Genomic DNA, 18,917 nt, shown 5'->3' with positions numbered 1-18,917 from the left:
AAAGCTAAACGTGTGTTTTCAATGCGTCACGTGTCTTCAAGAAACATCGCAGTTATGAAACTTAGGGGTGTTAAAATGATATTAATACATACATTATAGGGCTAACGTTAAAATGAGTTAAAATACATGTAAGGTTAATGTATTAAAGTAATGAAAAAGCTTGTCGCATTGTTTTTCCAGTGAGAAAACCTCCATTCTCTGCAAAGTGCTCCGATAGTACTATGCATTTGCTATGTAAAGGTAATTATAATGTAATAAGATAATACCTAAAGCACTGTCAGGAGGATTTTGCCTCTCAGGAGGAGTCAGAACTAGGACCAGTCAGGATGATATTGGGCTGTCATTATCTTGCTCAAGTAAACAAGTAAGGGTGGATGAAGATAGTCCGTCTGATCGAGAAAAATAAAACTGAAAAAAAGTATTGAATTGAGCTACCTGTTGATCCCAAACTTTCTGTTTTTTTTTTCAGCTGGAGTATTCAAGCACAAGCAGTCTGCTGCTAAAACATAAGGTCAAGGTGTGGCTGTTAGGTGCATCCTCCTCCTGCTCCTCTTCCTCCTGCCACCATGGTGGACTTCCTGGCGGAGAACAACCTGTGTGGCCAGGCCATCCTCAGGATAGTTTCTAGAGGAAATGCTATCATTGCAGAGCTCTTGCGCCTCTCCGACTTCATCCCTCCAGTTTTCAGACTCAAGGACAAGAGCGACCAGCAGAAATATGGAGACATTATTTGTGACTTCAGTTACTTTAAGGTATGGATTTGATCAGTCAGTTATAGTCTCAGCATGGGAGTTTGAAACTATAAACTAATGATTTAAATTTTGAAGACTTGAGGAAACTAGACATGTGACGCATGCTCATTGTGATTTAGTCACCTTGTAAACCATTATTTGTTGAATTGGAAGTAAAGAAGGTTGGGGTTATTTAGTTTCAATTGTAATTACTACATAGCAATCCCTGCTTTTTAGGCCTGCTGTATGTTTTTTTCTCAAGGTCAGGACAAAAACATTTTAACTCGGTGCATGGTTTATGAAAAAGAATTGTGTTCTTATTGGAACAGTTGTTCAAACATGCCCTCTTTGTTAGGAGCTGTGTGTACCTTTTCGTACAGCAATGAGTATGAGTTGAGTATGTTGTTTCTTCACCAGGGTCCGGAGTATTACGAGGGAAAGCTGGAAGCAAAACCTGAGCTTCAAGACCTGGATGAAGAGTTCAGAGAGAACAACATTGAGATTCTATCAAGGTTTTATCTGGCTTTTGAGAGTGTCCACAAATATATAGTGGATCTTAACAGGTGAGACATGACTGGGTTATTTAGGGTTTGTTTGTTGTTGTTGTTGTTGTTGTTTTTTTACTTTTCTCAGTCTCAAAAGTTCTTCAGAATACGGAAAAACATGTTGTTAGCTGCCCTTTTGAAATAAACAACAAAAAAACAGTCTTTGACCTTGATTGACACTACCTCCCTGTTTTTGTCCTCCTTACATCACATGCTGAAGACTATATTAAAATATGTCCTTATATGATTTTATCCTCTCTAGATATCTGGATGACCTACATGAGGGTGTTTATATTCAGCAGACCCTGGAGACGGTGCTTCTAAATGAGGATGGAAAACAGCTTTTAGTAAGAAACACAAATCCTAATCTATTTTCATTTTGTAGCATTTAAGGGACAAACTAACATTACATGTTTGTGATGAGTTCAATAAATTGTCTGTGTTTTCTTTTCCATCCAGTGTGAGGCTCTCTATCTTTATGGAGTCATGTTACTGGTTATTGACCAAAAGATCGAAGGGGAGGTCAGAGAGCGGATGCTTGTCTCTTACTATAGATACAGGTATGCCTGTGACTCACACACACACATATTCACAACAATATTTCACTGACTCACATGCACAATTCACATGCTCTATTCACTTAGCCAGTTGAGTCATTTTACTTGACTCTGATACTGTACGTGCATTCGCTTAAATCGACTGAGTAAAGATTATAGTTGGTGTACCTGATCTCTGTTCATCTCTCTCTTTCTGCCTCTCAGTTGCAACATCGCCCACTTATGTAAATATGCTTGAAATTTGAATTTGATGATAAAAGTGGTAAAACAAGATAAGATATGACTTCATTTATCCTGCAGTGAGGAAATTTAGTTGTCACAGCAGCTCAAGATACAGACACATAGATATAGAAGACAGAATGAGAATATAAAAGATAAGACATATACATACAATCCATACACATTATATACATACATTTCTGCTATTTGGCATTTATTATTAATATATATTTTTTGTGTTTGTTTTCCTGAAAGAACTTTTACAGATATCGCACATTGGAGAGAATATATTTTAACATGTTAAACAGGTTAAATAAATTGTTGCATTTAGTAATATGAACATCAATAAATAAATATATTTAAAATATGCACAGATATACACAGCATAAGCATAGGTGGTAAATATAATCGGGCTGTCGAGAATGTATTTTTTTTTTTTACATTTGATGCTTCCATTGAGAGTTTGAATGAAGCTTTAAATGTCATCAATGACATCATCTCACTAAAAAAAAAGTTGAACAATTTTTAACGTGATTGATTGAATTTGATTGTTAGTCTTTTTTGTAATTTTATTTTTATTAAATCCAACTTCTTTCATGAATATAACTTGTCACTTTCACAACATAAATGCACGATAGATTGCTGCTAGACTGCTCTCTTAATACAGGTGTGTTCCTCCCTTTACACACTGTTTTATGACAGCAGTGAAAATGTTGTTTACCAGAGATACAACGTGCAAGTTTTATCTCCACTTGCCTCAGTCTTCAAATGATTTCCTGTATTTTTATTGTTTGACATTTTCTTCAGTGCTGCCCGTTCATCAGCCGACTCCAACCTGGATGACATTTGCAAACTCCTGCGCAGCACAGGCTACTCCAGTCAGCCTGGAGCCAAACGGCCGGCCAACTACCCAGAGAGCTACTTCCAGAGAGTTCCCATCACCACCACTTTTATTAGCATGGTCATTGGGAGGCTGCGCTCGGACGACATATACAACCAAGTGAGAAACATTTGTTTGAACAACACTTTGAACTCTCCACCGACCTAAATGACAAATTCTGTCCCTTCTGTCAACGTTAGTGGGAATAGAATGTGCCAAATATCCTCGGCTTGATCTCAAATCATATTTCTCTTCCTGTCCATCAGGTGTCTGCGTACCCTCTACCAGAGCATCGTAGCACAGCACTGGCTAACCAGGCAGCCATGCTGTATGTCTGCCTGTACTTCAGCCCCTCTATACTGCACACCCAGCAGGCCAAGATGAGGGAGATCGTGGACAAGTACTTTCCTGACAACTGGGTAAGACATTTGTTAATTCATATGATTATTCACTGGATGACATTCTTTTGGCTTAATTTGCACCATTGATGTCATGCTGCTGGATTGAAGCTGAATTTAAACAACTTAATGAAATCACAGTGGCATTCACTAAGTTTTCCGTTTTTGATTATGACTGTCGTACTGAAGTGTGCATGTTGTCTTTCTGCAGGTTATCAGTATTTACATGGGGATCACAGTAAACCTGGTGGAGGCCTGGGAACCATATAAAGCTGCCAAGATTGCTCTTAACTACACCCTCGACTCTGCTAACATCAAGGAGCAGGTATTAAAACATTTGATTGGCTTCAGTGTCACACAGTCTTTCAGTGTGGCAGCATTTTGTGTGCAGGCCACTGATACAGGCTTGGCAATCATCCAATGTGACTGTGCAGAATCCAAATTGAAACACAAGACTATTTATCGAATCAGCAACTTAAGAAACACATGTTTGAACTTGTCTTATCATAGCAGGACTGCTGCAGACATTGCCATGTATTCCAAAATAAGCACTTGTGGGAGTGAATGAATGATTTATTTACTAGATGCTTAGATGCTTTTAATCATATGTTCCAACCAACACCACCACCACCACTGTGTGTTTAGGCCTCTAGATATGCAGCCAGCATGGAGACCCTGAGGCCTCAGGTGCAGCAGCTGCTGAAAGAAGGTTTCCTCCGGGAGGAGATCATCCTGGACAACATTCCCAAACTACTCAACTGTCTGAGGGACTGCAATGTTGCTATCCGCTGGCTGATGCTGCACTCTGCAGAGTCAGGTGAGAATTTCTCCATAATCTATCTTGGAGAAGAGTATGCAATGTCTCTTGTGATATTGTAATTTACCTCAGAGTATTTTGTAAATTGACAAAGTAAAGGAACAGTAAGTAATTGATGTTTTATTTTCTTTGAACAGCCTGAATTTCATTTAATTTGTCCATGTAGCACATTGCTCCAGAATTCTAAATTTGACCTTACCTTTTGAAATATGATGTTAATTTACAGTTTACTGAAATTGGTTTCTAATTTTCTTACAGCCTATGATCCAAACAACAAGCGACTGCGTCAGATCAAAGACCAAGTTCTCAACGACTCCAAGTACAACCCCAAGATCCTGTTCCAGCTGCTGCTGGACACTGCTCAGTTCGAATTCACACTCAAAGAGGTGAACAGTTGTTTTAAATACTACATGATATGAATTACAACATAGTAAAACGAAAGCTTGAGTAATGCTTAGTGTAGTAGATACTCGTAGCACAAGAAATTCTAAGGCATCCATTGTCACCAACACCAAGTTGTCAGGAAGAAGGCTTAATAACACTGTAACACAATAACACAAGTTGGGCTAAAATTTGTGGAGAAAAAAAAATTTGTAGGGGTCCCTTGGCCTCTTAACACGTCTGAATGAAAATGGGTTCTATGGGAGCCAACAACTCTTGCCTTTACACACATTTATGCTGATCACATGCAGTTTGGAGCTATGGAAAAACCATATAGTTTTTGTCATGTAGTACAAATTTGTTATTTTTGCCTATTTTATTAGAATATTTCTGCACATGTCTTGGAATTACATAAATCTGGGTACAACTGAAAAACTGAGACTGGTTTCGATTCAATGAGACCACTTTTTATTAATCTGTGGTGACGTTAGTCCCCATATTGGACATTTCATTGCACTGACAGCATTGTTCAAAAACTGGACTCACCTGTATAAGGTGACCTGCTGTGTTCCCTAGGATAATCAAAACCTCATAAAGATTTACAACCACAAACCAGATGCTAGGGCATTCAGAGGATGTATGTCTTTCCAATGTATACTGACAATTATCAATCAATAGTAATCAGCATGCATTTTTGTGTGGTTTCTCAAGTTCTCGTCTTAATGTGGGATTTTTGACAATTTTTATCCGTTCTGGAGCGGTCGAAAAATAGTTAAATTTCACACCAAATATGTGTAACAAATGTCAACCCAAAAATGCTGGAACAACTCATGAGACATGGGTGAGCATTGGAATGACCTTCATTTACTACCATCATGATGTCCTAAACCCTTATACACATTCACCATTTATATTATTTAATTAATAATTTTTAAATTAATTGTTATTTCTGATTTATGACTTTACACACTTCTTTGTGGCTTTGTGTTGACTTTTGAAATACCATGAACATCCTCTGTCCCCCAGCCCTCTAGAAAGGTGGGGTGAGTGGTAAGAGGCTAATGATCATTAATATTAAGGGAGATGTTAACACAAATGGAAGTTGGACTCAGGGGTTCTTAAGCTGCTGTCAAACACACTGAGCTCTCTCATTTCTTTAACTAGAGTGAAAGTGTGAAATTAATGCCAGAATAATTCTAAAGTGATCCAGCCAACTGTGTTTCTCATTAGGTGTGTCCGCTCTGTTGTCTATTAGCATACACAGCATATGGCTAGCCAGCCTATCATTAGGAGAGGACACAAATTTAATGTTCTCATTACACATCTCGTCTGACTAATCCTTCCACATCCACTCAGCGTCTGTGCTGTCCCTCTTCCAGATGTTCAAGCAGATGCTGTCAGAGAAGCAGATCAAATGGGAGAGCTTTAAGAAGGAGGGATCAGAGAGAATGACTGAGCTGGCCGAAGTCTTCTCCGGCGTCAAACCTCTTACAAGGGTGGAGAAAAACGGTAAAGTTACACTGTTAGGATGGATAAGGTGAAAGGATTACACACACATTAAAGAGATGGTACTGAGCAAAGGAACCTCAGCCATGCAGTGTTTCATGCTTTGGATGTCATGGATTATATCAGTGTTGGAACACAAATGCTTAAATGAGTTTAAGCTGTTCAGAGAAAAATGTTGAGGCAGGGAAACATAGTGGAAAAAATGCATCAAGGACACACATGCAGGGAGAGGCGGATTAAATTTACATCAGTCATACTTACTTGCGTCGCTGCCACTCTAGCTCTAGTAGAGAGACACATTTTTCTTAACCACCACTTGAGAAAACTGCTTTGATAACATTCTTTTCCACTTGTACCACGCACCTACATTACAGAGAACTTACAGGCCTGGTTCAGAGAAATCTCAAAGCAGATTGAGTCTTTGAACTATGAGGACTCCACGGCTGCCGGGAGGAAGACAGTTCAGCTCATACAGGCTCTTGTTGAGGTGAGCAAGATAAAGACATTTCACTTTAAACTGACAGTGCTGATCAAGATTTGATTTGAGGAAATTTCATTGAAGCCTTTCGCCTTCTGATAACATTATTTGTATTATTTTGCACTATTTTGCAGATCAAATGCGAGAGCTTAAAGTTAGTTTGATTGCCTTTGCTTAATGCATATAGCTAATAAGCAAATCCGATAACAATGTATGCAAATGGTAGCAGAACAAAGAGACAAATTAAACCGCTGTGAAATGCATATAAAAAGAGACACAACAGAATACATAATAGAAATGTCTTTTTGGCTCAAGAGACGGGTTTCTAACCCTCGTTTTCTCTTGTCTCTCCTGCCACATTTCTTATTGTAAAATACGAAATGGAACAAATATGATTTTCACAAAAAGTGCAAACACTGGGTTATGTTTATTTATGCAGTCATTCATAACTGTTTACACAATTAGTAAGTCCATGGGTACAGTCTTCTAAGCCAGCAACAAATTATCCTCATGAGCCAGAAATTGAATGAGTGCCAATAGAGAATCTTTTTTTGGTTTTAAACATGGAGGAAAAAAAAGATTGCCAAGTGAGTGCCTACAATCCTGGGATACAGATATGTGATCGTGGTGTTGTTTGTTTGGTCTTCAGGTTCAGGAGTTCCACCAGTTGGAGTCTAACCTGCAGGTCTGTCAGTTCCTGGCTGACACCAGGAAGTTTCTGCACCAAATGATCCGCACCATCAATATCAAAGAAGAAGTCCTCATTACTATGCAGATAGTTGGAGACCTGTCCTACGCATGGCAGATAATTGACAGGTAGCTATAGATAAAGATTAAAGCCATACAAACATACTGGTAGGTATGGATGACTACCACATGCAGCCCTACCTCTGAACATGCAACTTATCCCCTTAAAAGCCATTTTAGCAACTCATTTTCTTTCACTGTAATTCATTTATCAATTATTTTTTGTTAGAGCACTATGCAGCATGGAGATACAGGCGTTACAGATGTTTCTTTCACATTGTCAGCCAAAAACAGTGAGAGTCTGCTTACCTTTTTTTAATAAACCATCAAAAAAAACCACAGTTCCGCAGTTGTTTTGACTTTTATTTATCTCAGTTTTGTTTAGTTCTTTAGTTTTTGTCTGTGCAGTAAAAATCACCATTTTTTCCCCTCTCTTATGTTTTATTCCACAGCTTCACATTAATTATGCAGGAGAGCATCAGAGTCAACCCGTCCATGGTCACCAAACTGAGAGCTACATTTCTCAAGGTGAGGACATGCTCACACAAAGACAAAAATAATAATATCATAAGTTACTCCCATAACTTTGCCTTGACTTGGAGACTTTCTACCTGGGATGTTAAATAATTCTTCTGTGTGTGTAACCAGCTGGCGTCTGCACTGGACCTTCCACTGCTGCGAATCAACCAGGCCAACAGCGCTGACCTGCTGAGTGTTTCACAGTTCTACTCTGGAGAGCTGGTGGCTTATGTCAGAAAGGTAAAATATATTGAAGCCATGTTTTCTCCTGTGATCTGATATTGCAGAAGTACCCCCTGCATCGGAAGCTATTAAGCAGAGAGTGACTTTAACAAATTAGCTCTGCATGCTGTAAATGATTGTTCAGTAGCCGCAGCAACACCTGCAGTCATGATTAATGTTCGTACAACCATCTGTTTGGCAAATTCACCCAGAAAAAGCTACTTAGTGGATGTGTACCTTATGGTGCTCTTACCTTCTGGTTTCATCAGCCGCATGCCATGCTACTTAATGCTAGAGGATTTTCTCTTACAAACTATACATAAGATTTTTCATCTACAACATCGTGAGCCATCTGTTTTTGAATACTAATCTTATTTCGTAAGACTAGATTTGGGTATTTGATCTTCTTTTTTTTTCAGGTGCTGCAGATCATCCCAGAGAGCATGTTTACCTCTCTGGCAAAGATCATCAAGCTTCAGATCCATGACATTATGGAGGTGCCCACGCGGCTCGATAAAGACAAGCTGAAGGACTACTCCCAGCTCGGGGCTCGCTATGAAGTAAAAAGCTGTTTACTCTATAATGTGCATGAAGCTCCTGGAGTGTTTTTCCGAATGTCATTGAAGTAATGAAAACAATCTTTATTTGTAACAAAATCTGAGTGAAAAGCCTCAAGTTGTTCTGGTTAGATGTCTAGCTGGCATTTCTGAACATTTTTTTCAAACTCACACAGCTTTTAATGTGAATACAAATTAGAAAAGAAAGCTCCGAGACTTACTTGGTTTGCAGTAATTAGAATGTGTTGAGCCGATATTGAAATTGTAAAATGTTGTCAAATGCCTCAATATTGATTTATATATATATATATATATACATATATATATATATATATATATATATATATATATATATATACATACATATATATATTGAGACATTTGACAACATTTTACAATTTCAATATCGGCTCAACACATTCTACTATATGATGATTATAAATTCAATTTCTTACTAGATTTTCAATTTTAAACCTTAAACGAATGTGTGACACGTTTCTATTTATGCAATTCAGGCACAACACGTGCTGGCATTTATCTCTTTATGCAAATTGCATGTTTTTATCCTGTTTGGAAATAAAGTTACCGTAGATTCTTTTTTTTTTTACTGGTGAATGAAACAAATCTAGCAGCACCTCTATATTTCACCAGTATTTCGCTGAGCCTGGTGCTTCTTTCCAGCCCTGGTCTTTAGTTTATGTAACACTTTGACTGGATTCTATCATATGTGTGCCTAAACATCTTTCTTCTTCATGTGAGTCCAGGTGGCTAAACTCACCCATGACATCTCCATTTTCACTGAGGGGATCCTGATGATGAAGACCACTCTAGTTGGGATCATCAAGGTAGATGATGTGATTTAACACATTGATGATTGTTAAAAAGTTTACTTCTTTAACTTTTAATATGATGATAGAATATTAAAACATATTTGCCTTTGTTCCAACATGCATGTGGGAACATTGTGTGTGTCCACATCAGCAACAGTGCATTTAACAATATATTACTGTAGTGGATTTTTCTTAACTGGAACATTGTGATGCTATAGGTGGATCCTAAGCAACTTCTGGAGGATGGCATCAGGAAGGAGCTGGTGAAGAGGGTAGCTTACGCTCTTCATAGAGGATTGATCTTCAACCCCAAGGCTAAGGTCAGACTTTAGATCTGCTGCCTCTCGATCGCTGAATATTCCTGTTTATATTTTACAGTACAATATTTGTATTTCAACCAAATTTTATTTATCCATCACCTTTCAGATAGGTTAGTGCAGTTGACTGACAATTAGACAGAACAAGTGTAGATGATAAAAACAACAGAAAAGACCAAACCATTGTAACAGTTTGAGACTAATGCACATAAGACCATTCAAGTAATTAAGCCGTAATGAAATAGATTAAAATGCTATAACAGTAATATAAGTGAAAGAGAGTGAAATAAAAGTCAATTGAAGAACTAGATAAAATAGATTAAAAAGAACAAACAACATTACATTATAGATTATGACAATAAAGATTTAAAAGCTATAATAATGATGATAATAATAATAATAAAATTGTTCAATAAAGGCTAACTAACAAAACTAAGATAAAAAAGGAGGGAGAACCTATCACATTAATTGTAACAATTATAAAAAGTAATAATAATAATAAATGAAAAGTCTGTCTGAAAAGATATTTTAGTTTTTAAGTTTATGTTGATGATTTTGAAGCTGCAGACTATCCCAGTAGTGGAGCAGACTTGTGCTAGAGAAACGATCCAATCTAATCACTGAATTAGTGATAGAACTGGAGAAATTTCTCCAGACCATTTTCTAAGTTCAGGTTTTGCCCAGAACGCAGTTTAGAACACCTTTTTTATTGGATCAGTGTAATGTAAATGTCCATGTCCTCTTGCCTTATGAGAGTCGAGGATCTGTGAATAATTAAAAGATGAGACTAAACAAGAATCTTTAACTCTCTCAGCCTAGTGAGCTGATGCCCAAGTTAAAGGACATGGCGGCCACCATGGATGGGTTCTACAGGTCGTTTGAGTATATCCAGGACTACGTCAGCATTTACGGCCTTAAAATCTGGCAGGAGGAGGTGTCCCGCATCATCAACTACAATGTGGAACAGGAGTGCAACAGCTTCCTCAGGGCTAAGGTAGGCTCAACGCAGTAGCATGATATTTTACGGTTTCTGATTACATCTCAGACAATACAGAACTTTGATTGTCCTTCAATGATCAATTAGAAATTGTCTCATAGTTTGTGTATTTGTCATAGTAATGGCAGTTGATTGATCAGGTCTTTTCCTCCTTTCAATCAGATCCAGGACTGGCAGAGTGTGCACCAGTCCACCCACATCCCCATCCCAAAGTTTCCCTCCGTGGATGAGTCTGCCACTTTCATCGGTCGTCTCTGCAGAGAGATCCTCAGGATTACTGATCCCAAGTAAGTATCTAAAAATATAACAGTAAAACTCAAATAGTTTGCAGTCTTTATAAGCTCCCTGACAAGCATTGTCAATTTATAAAGGGTAACGTGCTACATCGACCAGATGAACACCTGGTACGACCTGAGGAGCCACCAGGAGGTTACCAACAACAGGCTGTTCTCTGAGATCCAGAACACCCTGGGGACATTTGGTCTCAATGGACTCGACCGCCTGCTCTGCTTCATGATTGTCAAGGAACTTCAGGTAATTAGCTTACAAAAAAGTCTCAGGGCGTGACACATATATTGAATCTACAACTATAAGGGCCGTTATGCTATCTTCAATGCACATAGTATGCATAGTTGAATATATTTGCACCAATAACAACCTGTTTCTCCCTTCAGAACTTCCTGATATTGATTCAGAGGAGCATCCTGAAAGACAAAGCTGTGGTGGATGTTTTCAAAGCCATGCTGGGTGCTGTCAACCCTGTCCAGGGGATTGTGGGTAGGTTTTCATTTAGGGAATATTAAAACCTGACAGGATCTTTTTATTCTTTGAGAAAAATCAATGTTTTTTTGTGCATCAGGTAATGCCAGCAAAGTGTACGCTAATGCTGTGGCCAAAACCCAGAAGATCTGGGGTGCATACCTGGAGGCTATCATGAAGGTACTGGTCCATGATATGCTATAATGGTCTGAATAGAAAATAATACTTGATGGTGGTTCAGGGGGTGTGCATACTTTGAAAATGAAATATGAGTTTAGATTGTGTCCTTTAATGCATCTTTAGTCACCACCACCATCATTATCCTGTATTTTCATGCCACTCAATCTCATCAGCCATCTGCCAATGTCAAAGACATGATGCTGTAAATATAATGTTAAATAAATGTGTTTGTTGTTATAGGTCGGTCAGATGCAGATTCTCAGACAGCAGATTGCTAATGAGTTGAACTACTCCTGCAAGTTTGACTCCAAACACCTGGGTGCTGCCCTGGAAAACATCAACAAGTCAGTCAAGTCTTCCCACTTTAGCGCACCTCTCTAATACCTCTGTAATTATACATTATATATAATGTCATAATGTAATTATTATCAGTAGTGTTGAGGGCAAAGTATTGCTTAGTTTAAGTATCATAATGAGGAACTCAAATGTGGTGTATGTTGCTCCAAGATGTTAGTTATATTTATGGCCTTTTAGTTTGCCAAGTGCTAGTAGTATGGTTATGACTTAAATGTTTGTGCTCTTTCTGTTTGATTTAAGAAGAAATTATGTGATGTGACTCTTCCTCATAAAACTTGAGCACATGTACTCGTTGATAAAGGATTATTGCTCTCATTCTAAAGTCCTCTTTTATTCGTCTACCATATGTCAACTCTTATTGTGCCCTTGCCAGGTCCCTGCTGGCAGACATTGAAGCTCACTACCAGGATCCATCCCTGCCCTACCCTAAAGAGGACAACACTCTTCTGTATGAGATCACTGCCTACCTGGAGGCTGCCGGCATTCAAAACCCACTCAACAAGGTCTGAAGACACAATGTGATCAGTATTTGACAGATAATAATTGATTTTCACAAACCAGTGTTTATCATCTGCAGTCTCTCTGAAAAACTTGCAAAACCAAAACCATTTTTCTTCTGTTTATGTTTCTCACAGATCTACATCACCACAAAGCGCCTACCTTACTTCCCCATCATCAACTTTCTATTCATCATCGCACAGCTGCCTAAACTTCAGTACAACAAAAACCAAGGCAAGTTTTATCCAGCTTACTGTGTTACAGCTTTTATTTCACTGTGGCTGATGAGCTATTAATTTGTACAATTATGAGTGCAACAGGTCAAACCAGTGTGTGCACATTGGAATAACATCCATTATAGGCTCTTTCACAGTTTGAATATAAATTAATTAGGTCGACTACTTACTGCACTTATAAAACATAGAGCATCCTTCTGGGAAATGTAGGAAGTCACTCCGTGGACCAGGGAGGTTTAAGGATTGTGAGCACACTAGATTCTTGGTACAATAGTGATAATTGGTTACTGCATGCTGCACCCACATGTATATGACCACACGACTGCTGTTTTTCCCCCAGGAATGACCTGCAGGAAAGCCACAGATCCAGTTGACTGGCCTCCGCTTGTGCTCGGCATGCTCACCCTGCTCAAGCAGTTCCATTCAAGATACACACAACAGTTCTTGGCTCTCATTGGTCAGTTCATCCGCTCCATTATGGAGCAGTGCACAAGGTAACAAAACAGATCTGCCTTCTTTGAAACAGAAAAATGTATATTTAAACATAAATATAGTTATAAGTTAAGATCGTGTTACTGGTTTTGTTTGCTTAATCCAAATGTTTTAATGAAAAGTATCCTGTTATGGCTTGATGAACTTTAAGTCATACATTTAAGTTTCCATTTGACCCCATCATAGTCAGAAGATCCCTGACATGCCTTCTGATGTGGTGGGAGCTCTGATGTTCTTGGAAGACTATGTAAAGTACACAAAACTGTCACGGAAGGTAGGATATCTTTAACCTTAGTAGCGCTGCAAGTACTGTTGTAAAAATGAACTATTAACTGGGGGTAGCTTTGATATCTGATGATTCTACCCTTATCTGTTAAGCAACTGTAATGTTATACAGTAAACTGCAACATTTCAGCTGTAAGAAGTTAATCATACAGCAGCATGAATGAGAACATGGACATGTTTAAGCACTATGTATTGCATTTTTACTTTATGCACTGTGGGATAGTAATGTGTCTTTCTCTTTATTCTAAAGGTGGCCGAAGCCCATGTGCCCAGTTTCATTTTTGATGAGTTCAGAACAATACTGTGAAGATCTGGATGAAACATTTCATCAGAAAATAATGCTTTGTTGCCATAGGCTTGTGTAACAGCAGGCATTTTGACATGTCATATTTGAAAAAGCGCAGGTGTTATTAATAATATTAACGGTGGCTCTGTTCTATTCAAGTGTTTTAATAAGCGGTGACAGTGTGAAAGTGAGGCAGCATGCATGATGCATGACCAAGACCCTCAAACTAAAGCAGCCTCATGGAGTTCAGCCATCATACATTTTATTATTTACACTTATGCTATAACATCCATCATGGAAAAATCCTATTGAATTGTTTACTTACACATTTCATTGACCATTAATGGCTAAATGCACTATCAATAGATTGTATATAGATATAGAATTTAGATTGCCAATGACTTAACTAACCAACTTTTTATTGTCACTTTGTGCCATTTTCAAATGAAATTCATAAATAAATACAATTGTTCATAATGTGCTTTTGTTGATTTATTTTGTATGATTTTGTTTGTTTTGGACAAGGCTTTTACTTTGAAAAGAAAATCCCGGAAATCAGACGTTAGCCATAGCCCCAGTAGTAGTTGTATTTTCGCGGGTGATTTGCTTATTTATATGTAGCTAATGTAGTTATTATCCTCATAATAGCATTAATAAAACAATATTAAAGCACTGCTACGGTATATCCACTTAGTAGCTCGTCGTTAACGTTTGCTAGCTAAGCTAACCGGTTCAAAAGCAGGTATCGTTAACGTTAGTAAGCTAGGCTAACGGAACTGCACGTTAGTTAGCATTACTTTAGCTTGGTCGTTGTTGTGGTGTTGGAGGACAACAAATACTCATCGTGATGTCTCTTAGCGTCGTTCACGGAACACTGTCGAGCCTGAAGTCCTGTCAGGCAGACATCGGGACGGGGATGGACATTGTGACAGATGTGGCTATGGACCTGGCGGAAACTCAGAGTAAGATAACGTGACGAGCACTCATAGTATGCTTGGTACCCTCTTTTGCTTTGTTGTTGTTTTTTTTTAATTATTTCTTCGTTTTAATCTTCGTCTCTAATTTAACGCTACATAACCAGGTATATTACCGGTGTTGTGCCGTATTAAGCACCCCTGCCGTGAAAAGCACCCCCTCAGATCTCTTAATATAACACAGATCTCTTATTCACGAGTAAATGTCAAAAAGGACTAAATGCTCATGTTTAATTTACTACAAATGACAACGAACACACAATGACAAAAATGATATTCTCATTCCATGCCACGTTCTGTTTAGCGTCCAGTTTTGTGTTAATGATTCGTGTTTAAATGCGCTCATGGATTCCACAATAGTCATACTTTCCCACAATCACAGTCACAGATAACAAAAATCGGGTAAATGGTTATTGATGTCATTAATTAATAGCCTGCTTACTGTGTTGTCTTCCATAATATTTGTAAATATATATAATATAAACTCCTAAGTATGTGTTTGTGTGAGTGTGTGTATATATATATATATATATATATATATATGTATGTATATTGAAGTGTCAGTGTGTTGTTTTTTTTCTTGGTCTACTTATCATTGAATATAAACTCCTAAGTATGTGTTTATGTGAGTGTGTGTGTGTGTGTATATATATATATATATATATATATATATATATATATATACGAGGGGGTGCTTTTCACGGCAGGGGTGCTTAATACGGCACAACACCGGAATTCCTGCTAATGGCGCTTCTCTTCACTTATTAATAATAATAATAATAATAATAATTACTAATGGTGTTTTGAGGGAAGTTGACATTACATGAACTAAGTTATATTGTATGCTGGTAACACTTCACTATATAGGCTATTCGGAGAGATAATTATTGGTCTACTGCTCCAGTAATGTTACATTTATGTGGCAGCCATATGATCTAGTTACTTAAAAGATTTATCAGTAAACAAATGTCTATGTCTGACATATCCATGACAAATATGGTGGTGATAATTTTACCAAGTCTGATTTTGAATGCAAGAATTATGCATGTAAGGGAGTATTTGAGTTAAGTGGTACTTTTACTCAAGCAAATGGTCTAAATACTTAAATCCCTCTTTGTGCTGTTATGTTACAGATGAAGAGGGGAACCCTGGCCTTAAAGAGATGGAGATCATGATTCTGGAGTGTGCCAAGCTGGACAGGGAGATTAACCACTTTGTTGACATTGTGCAACAAGTCACAGGAGAGGTGAGCGCACCTTGGCATCGTCTAATCACATAAGTAGAAAACATCCTTTCCCCTTATACTAAATGAACAGCTTCAAGATGCAGTACTGGGCATAGATGTACAAAAAGTTAGATAGATTGGTTTTGTGGAAAGTCGGCACTAATGGTGACTCCTGCTACACAGTGTACCGATTTTTGTTTGAAGTCTTAATGCCAAGGTTTTTGTTTTGACTGTCACAGGGAAAAAACATTGTAGTCGACTCTAATTGTAAAGGTCAACGAAATAGCCTAACCTACTTCCATTTCTGTAGGTTGGCTCACAGCAGCCAGAGGCCATGTTCAGCCTGTCTGCCAAAGTGAAGGAGCATTTCACAGAGAGAATAGCCAGGCTCTCTGACGCTGATCTGCACGATCACCAGAAAGTAGTGGCCTTCAAGGATAGCATCAAGAACTCTTTCAACCAAGGTAAGGCTCGGGAAGATAGTAGAAATAATCTGAATTTTTACACTGCTACACTCAATGCAATGTTTTTCTGACTTATAATATACTTAAATAATAGCTGTGCTTGCAGGATGGCTTCTCAGCCAAGGAGAGAGAGAGAAATCTTGGGATGTGTCCTTTTCAGGATAATTAGCTTGATTTTAAACACACAGTGCCCTTTATTAACTGATTAATAGTTATGTTTGCCTGTCACCCTCTAGCTGTTAGTTTCTGCATTTTAATTGTTGACCTAATTACAACTCTTATTCAAAACATGGCCACACTGAGACAATGCCATATTTTTAGATTCTCTGTCAACACTATATGTGAAATTGCTGCTACACCAGTGTTATTTTTCTACTTTCCCGGTCCCAAAAGTAGCATTGTGTGAGTAAACACATTTTGACCTGTGACCAATGTGAACTGAAGTGATTATGTGAGATAATTTCATATACAGTCAACACTTTCCAAATGCCAAATCACCTCAAATTCCTATTGAGGGATACTTTGTAAAGCTTAAATTTTGCTCCCTTAAAAAACAAAATTAGAATAAGTAACCCTATTGGCTGGGCCATTGCATCGTTGCCTTGAAGAGTTTAAAGGGACAGTTCACTGCAAAACAAAAATACAAAATTTCCATTTATATGTCATGCTTTTCCAATCAATGTAGATCTTTTTTGTGTGAGATGCTAGTGCTGGAGATATGGCCTTTAGAGATTTCTGTCTCCTACCAAATACAATAGGGCTAAATGGCACATGGCTTGTGGTGCTTAAAGAAAAAAAAGGGAGAAAATAAATCAATTGGAAAAACTCCTAGATTAATAAACAAGTAAAATAATTAGAAACATTGTTGATTTGGGGGTAAAATGCCCCTTTAAGGAGGCATCATGAGTTTCATTTTTAATATCTTGAGCACAGAATTTGACCTTTGACTATTTGATAGTTGAAGCTGCACTGGGACAACAATGGTAGACATCGTGAACTTCATATGTGGGCTGAAAAAGGGGAGATTGCTTTATGTGTGGGTGAGTGTATTAGATGTCTGTGTATCTGTGTGAGTGGGAGAGATTTCTGTGTGTCCATGTTGGTAACTGTGCATCTGTAGGTGTAATGTCTTAAGGCTGTTTATGATACTGTAAATGTATGTGGATGTGTGTAAGAGTGTGTGACTGCTGGTAAAATATGATGAACACCAAATACTTAATTAGAACAGTTTTCTGCAATTAATAACGTGCAGATTTAGCTCGTAATTTATCGCCCTCCCAAGTTGGACATATGTTATAAATACATTTTCAGCCAATCCATGTCTTTACCTGCCTGCTGGATGATCTCCTGCGCTCTTGTCTTCGATCCAGTTCTTCATTTATTACGGTGATTAGACTTTTGGAAGCACACTGTATTTTATGTTGTGTTTTTCAGCCAACCAAGAGTCAGCGGCAGGCACAGAGGAGCTTGATGAAGACATAGCTGTTACACAGAGCCAAGTCAACTTCACCTGCCCACTCACGCAGGTAGACTACTCCAGCATACTGATGTGGAATTCTACATATTTCCATTGAAGAATTTTTCTTATTTCAAAACATTTCCATCTTATTTCAATAGCATCCAGTATCAGCAAAGCATAGAAAACCACCATAAGTTGATGTTTTACCAGGTAAATTGTGATATTGTGTTTGTGTTTTTGATTACATAACACACCACTGTGAATCTGTATTTAAGGTGGAGATGGTGAACCCAATGAAGAATAAGAAGTGTAACCACCACTATGATCAAGAAGCCATACTGGGCCTGATCAAAACAAGACACAGCCAGAAAAAGAAATGCCGGTAAGACACTCTCCCTTGGAGGAACTGTTAGAAAGTTGAGTCAGGTTTTGCAGAAGTAAACAACTCTGTGTGCTGGTGTGGGACATGCAGTCTGCATTAATTCACATTTTCTTTATTGTACTGCTTTGATGTTGGAATGAAATATTTAATGTGGCGGCTGGCTCCTAAAGGAGGACTGATGAAATCCCACAGCCGGTCTCTGTTGTTGTCGTCAAAGAAACCTGCCTTTTGTCTTGATTCCTGACTGTGGTCAGCGTGCATATTTTACTTGCACAAATATAGCAGCAATACTCGGAGGGCTTTCTTTACTGTGATTAGGTGTGTGACTGATGAAACGCTGTTGTAGGCCACACTTTATCCTCATCCTCCCTGAAGTACCTGTCAGTATAAATGCAGGGATTTCTTTAACTCATGCTTGCACACATTTGTGTGGATTTACATATTCTATTTGTGTGTTTAGACACGTTTTAAATTTTTTTCCTGTTTTCTAGCTGTCCTGTGGTGGGCTGCGGGAATACAGATGTGAAACAGTCAGATCTGATTCTCGACCAGATGCTGAGGAGAAAGATCCAGAGCCAAAAGAGAAACAGCAACCGGACATAGTACTTTTTTTTTTTTT

At 38.2% G+C, this 18,917-nt stretch overlaps 2 protein-coding genes across 2 annotated transcripts; both read left to right on the top strand.

The window, feature by feature from the left end:
• The first annotated feature begins 473 nt into the window (after positions 1 to 473).
• Positions 474 to 14,271, top strand: washc5 (WASH complex subunit 5). The gene is made up of 28 exons (XM_059339657.1): positions 474 to 752; positions 1,149 to 1,294; positions 1,539 to 1,623; positions 1,736 to 1,836; positions 2,860 to 3,052; positions 3,199 to 3,351; positions 3,542 to 3,655; positions 3,976 to 4,147; positions 4,406 to 4,533; positions 5,908 to 6,037; positions 6,409 to 6,521; positions 7,162 to 7,328; positions 7,712 to 7,787; positions 7,908 to 8,018; positions 8,420 to 8,560; positions 9,322 to 9,402; positions 9,606 to 9,707; positions 10,519 to 10,698; positions 10,864 to 10,988; positions 11,073 to 11,235; positions 11,376 to 11,478; positions 11,561 to 11,640; positions 11,881 to 11,984; positions 12,371 to 12,500; positions 12,633 to 12,729; positions 13,072 to 13,225; positions 13,410 to 13,497; positions 13,759 to 14,271. Exons 1-28 carry the CDS (start codon positions 567 to 569, stop codon positions 13,813 to 13,815), a joined length of 3,480 nt encoding a protein of 1,159 aa, XP_059195640.1. The 5' UTR covers positions 474 to 566; the 3' UTR covers positions 13,816 to 14,271.
• A 70-nt stretch (positions 14,272 to 14,341) lies between these two features.
• On the top strand, positions 14,342 to 18,917 carry nsmce2 (NSE2 (MMS21) homolog, SMC5-SMC6 complex SUMO ligase). Its single transcript, XM_059339658.1, has 6 exons — positions 14,342 to 14,756; positions 15,902 to 16,014; positions 16,304 to 16,457; positions 17,892 to 17,983; positions 18,192 to 18,298; positions 18,790 to 18,917. Exons 1-6 carry the CDS (start codon positions 14,642 to 14,644, stop codon positions 18,899 to 18,901), a joined length of 693 nt encoding a protein of 230 aa, XP_059195641.1. The 5' UTR covers positions 14,342 to 14,641; the 3' UTR covers positions 18,902 to 18,917.

This window comes from Centropristis striata, chromosome 8, assembly GCF_030273125.1.
Source record: "Centropristis striata isolate RG_2023a ecotype Rhode Island chromosome 8, C.striata_1.0, whole genome shotgun sequence".
Taxonomy (NCBI): Eukaryota; Metazoa; Chordata; class Actinopteri; order Perciformes; family Serranidae; genus Centropristis; species Centropristis striata.
Note: the sequence above shows the minus strand (reverse complement) of the source record. Positions and strands in the feature narration are given on the sequence as shown.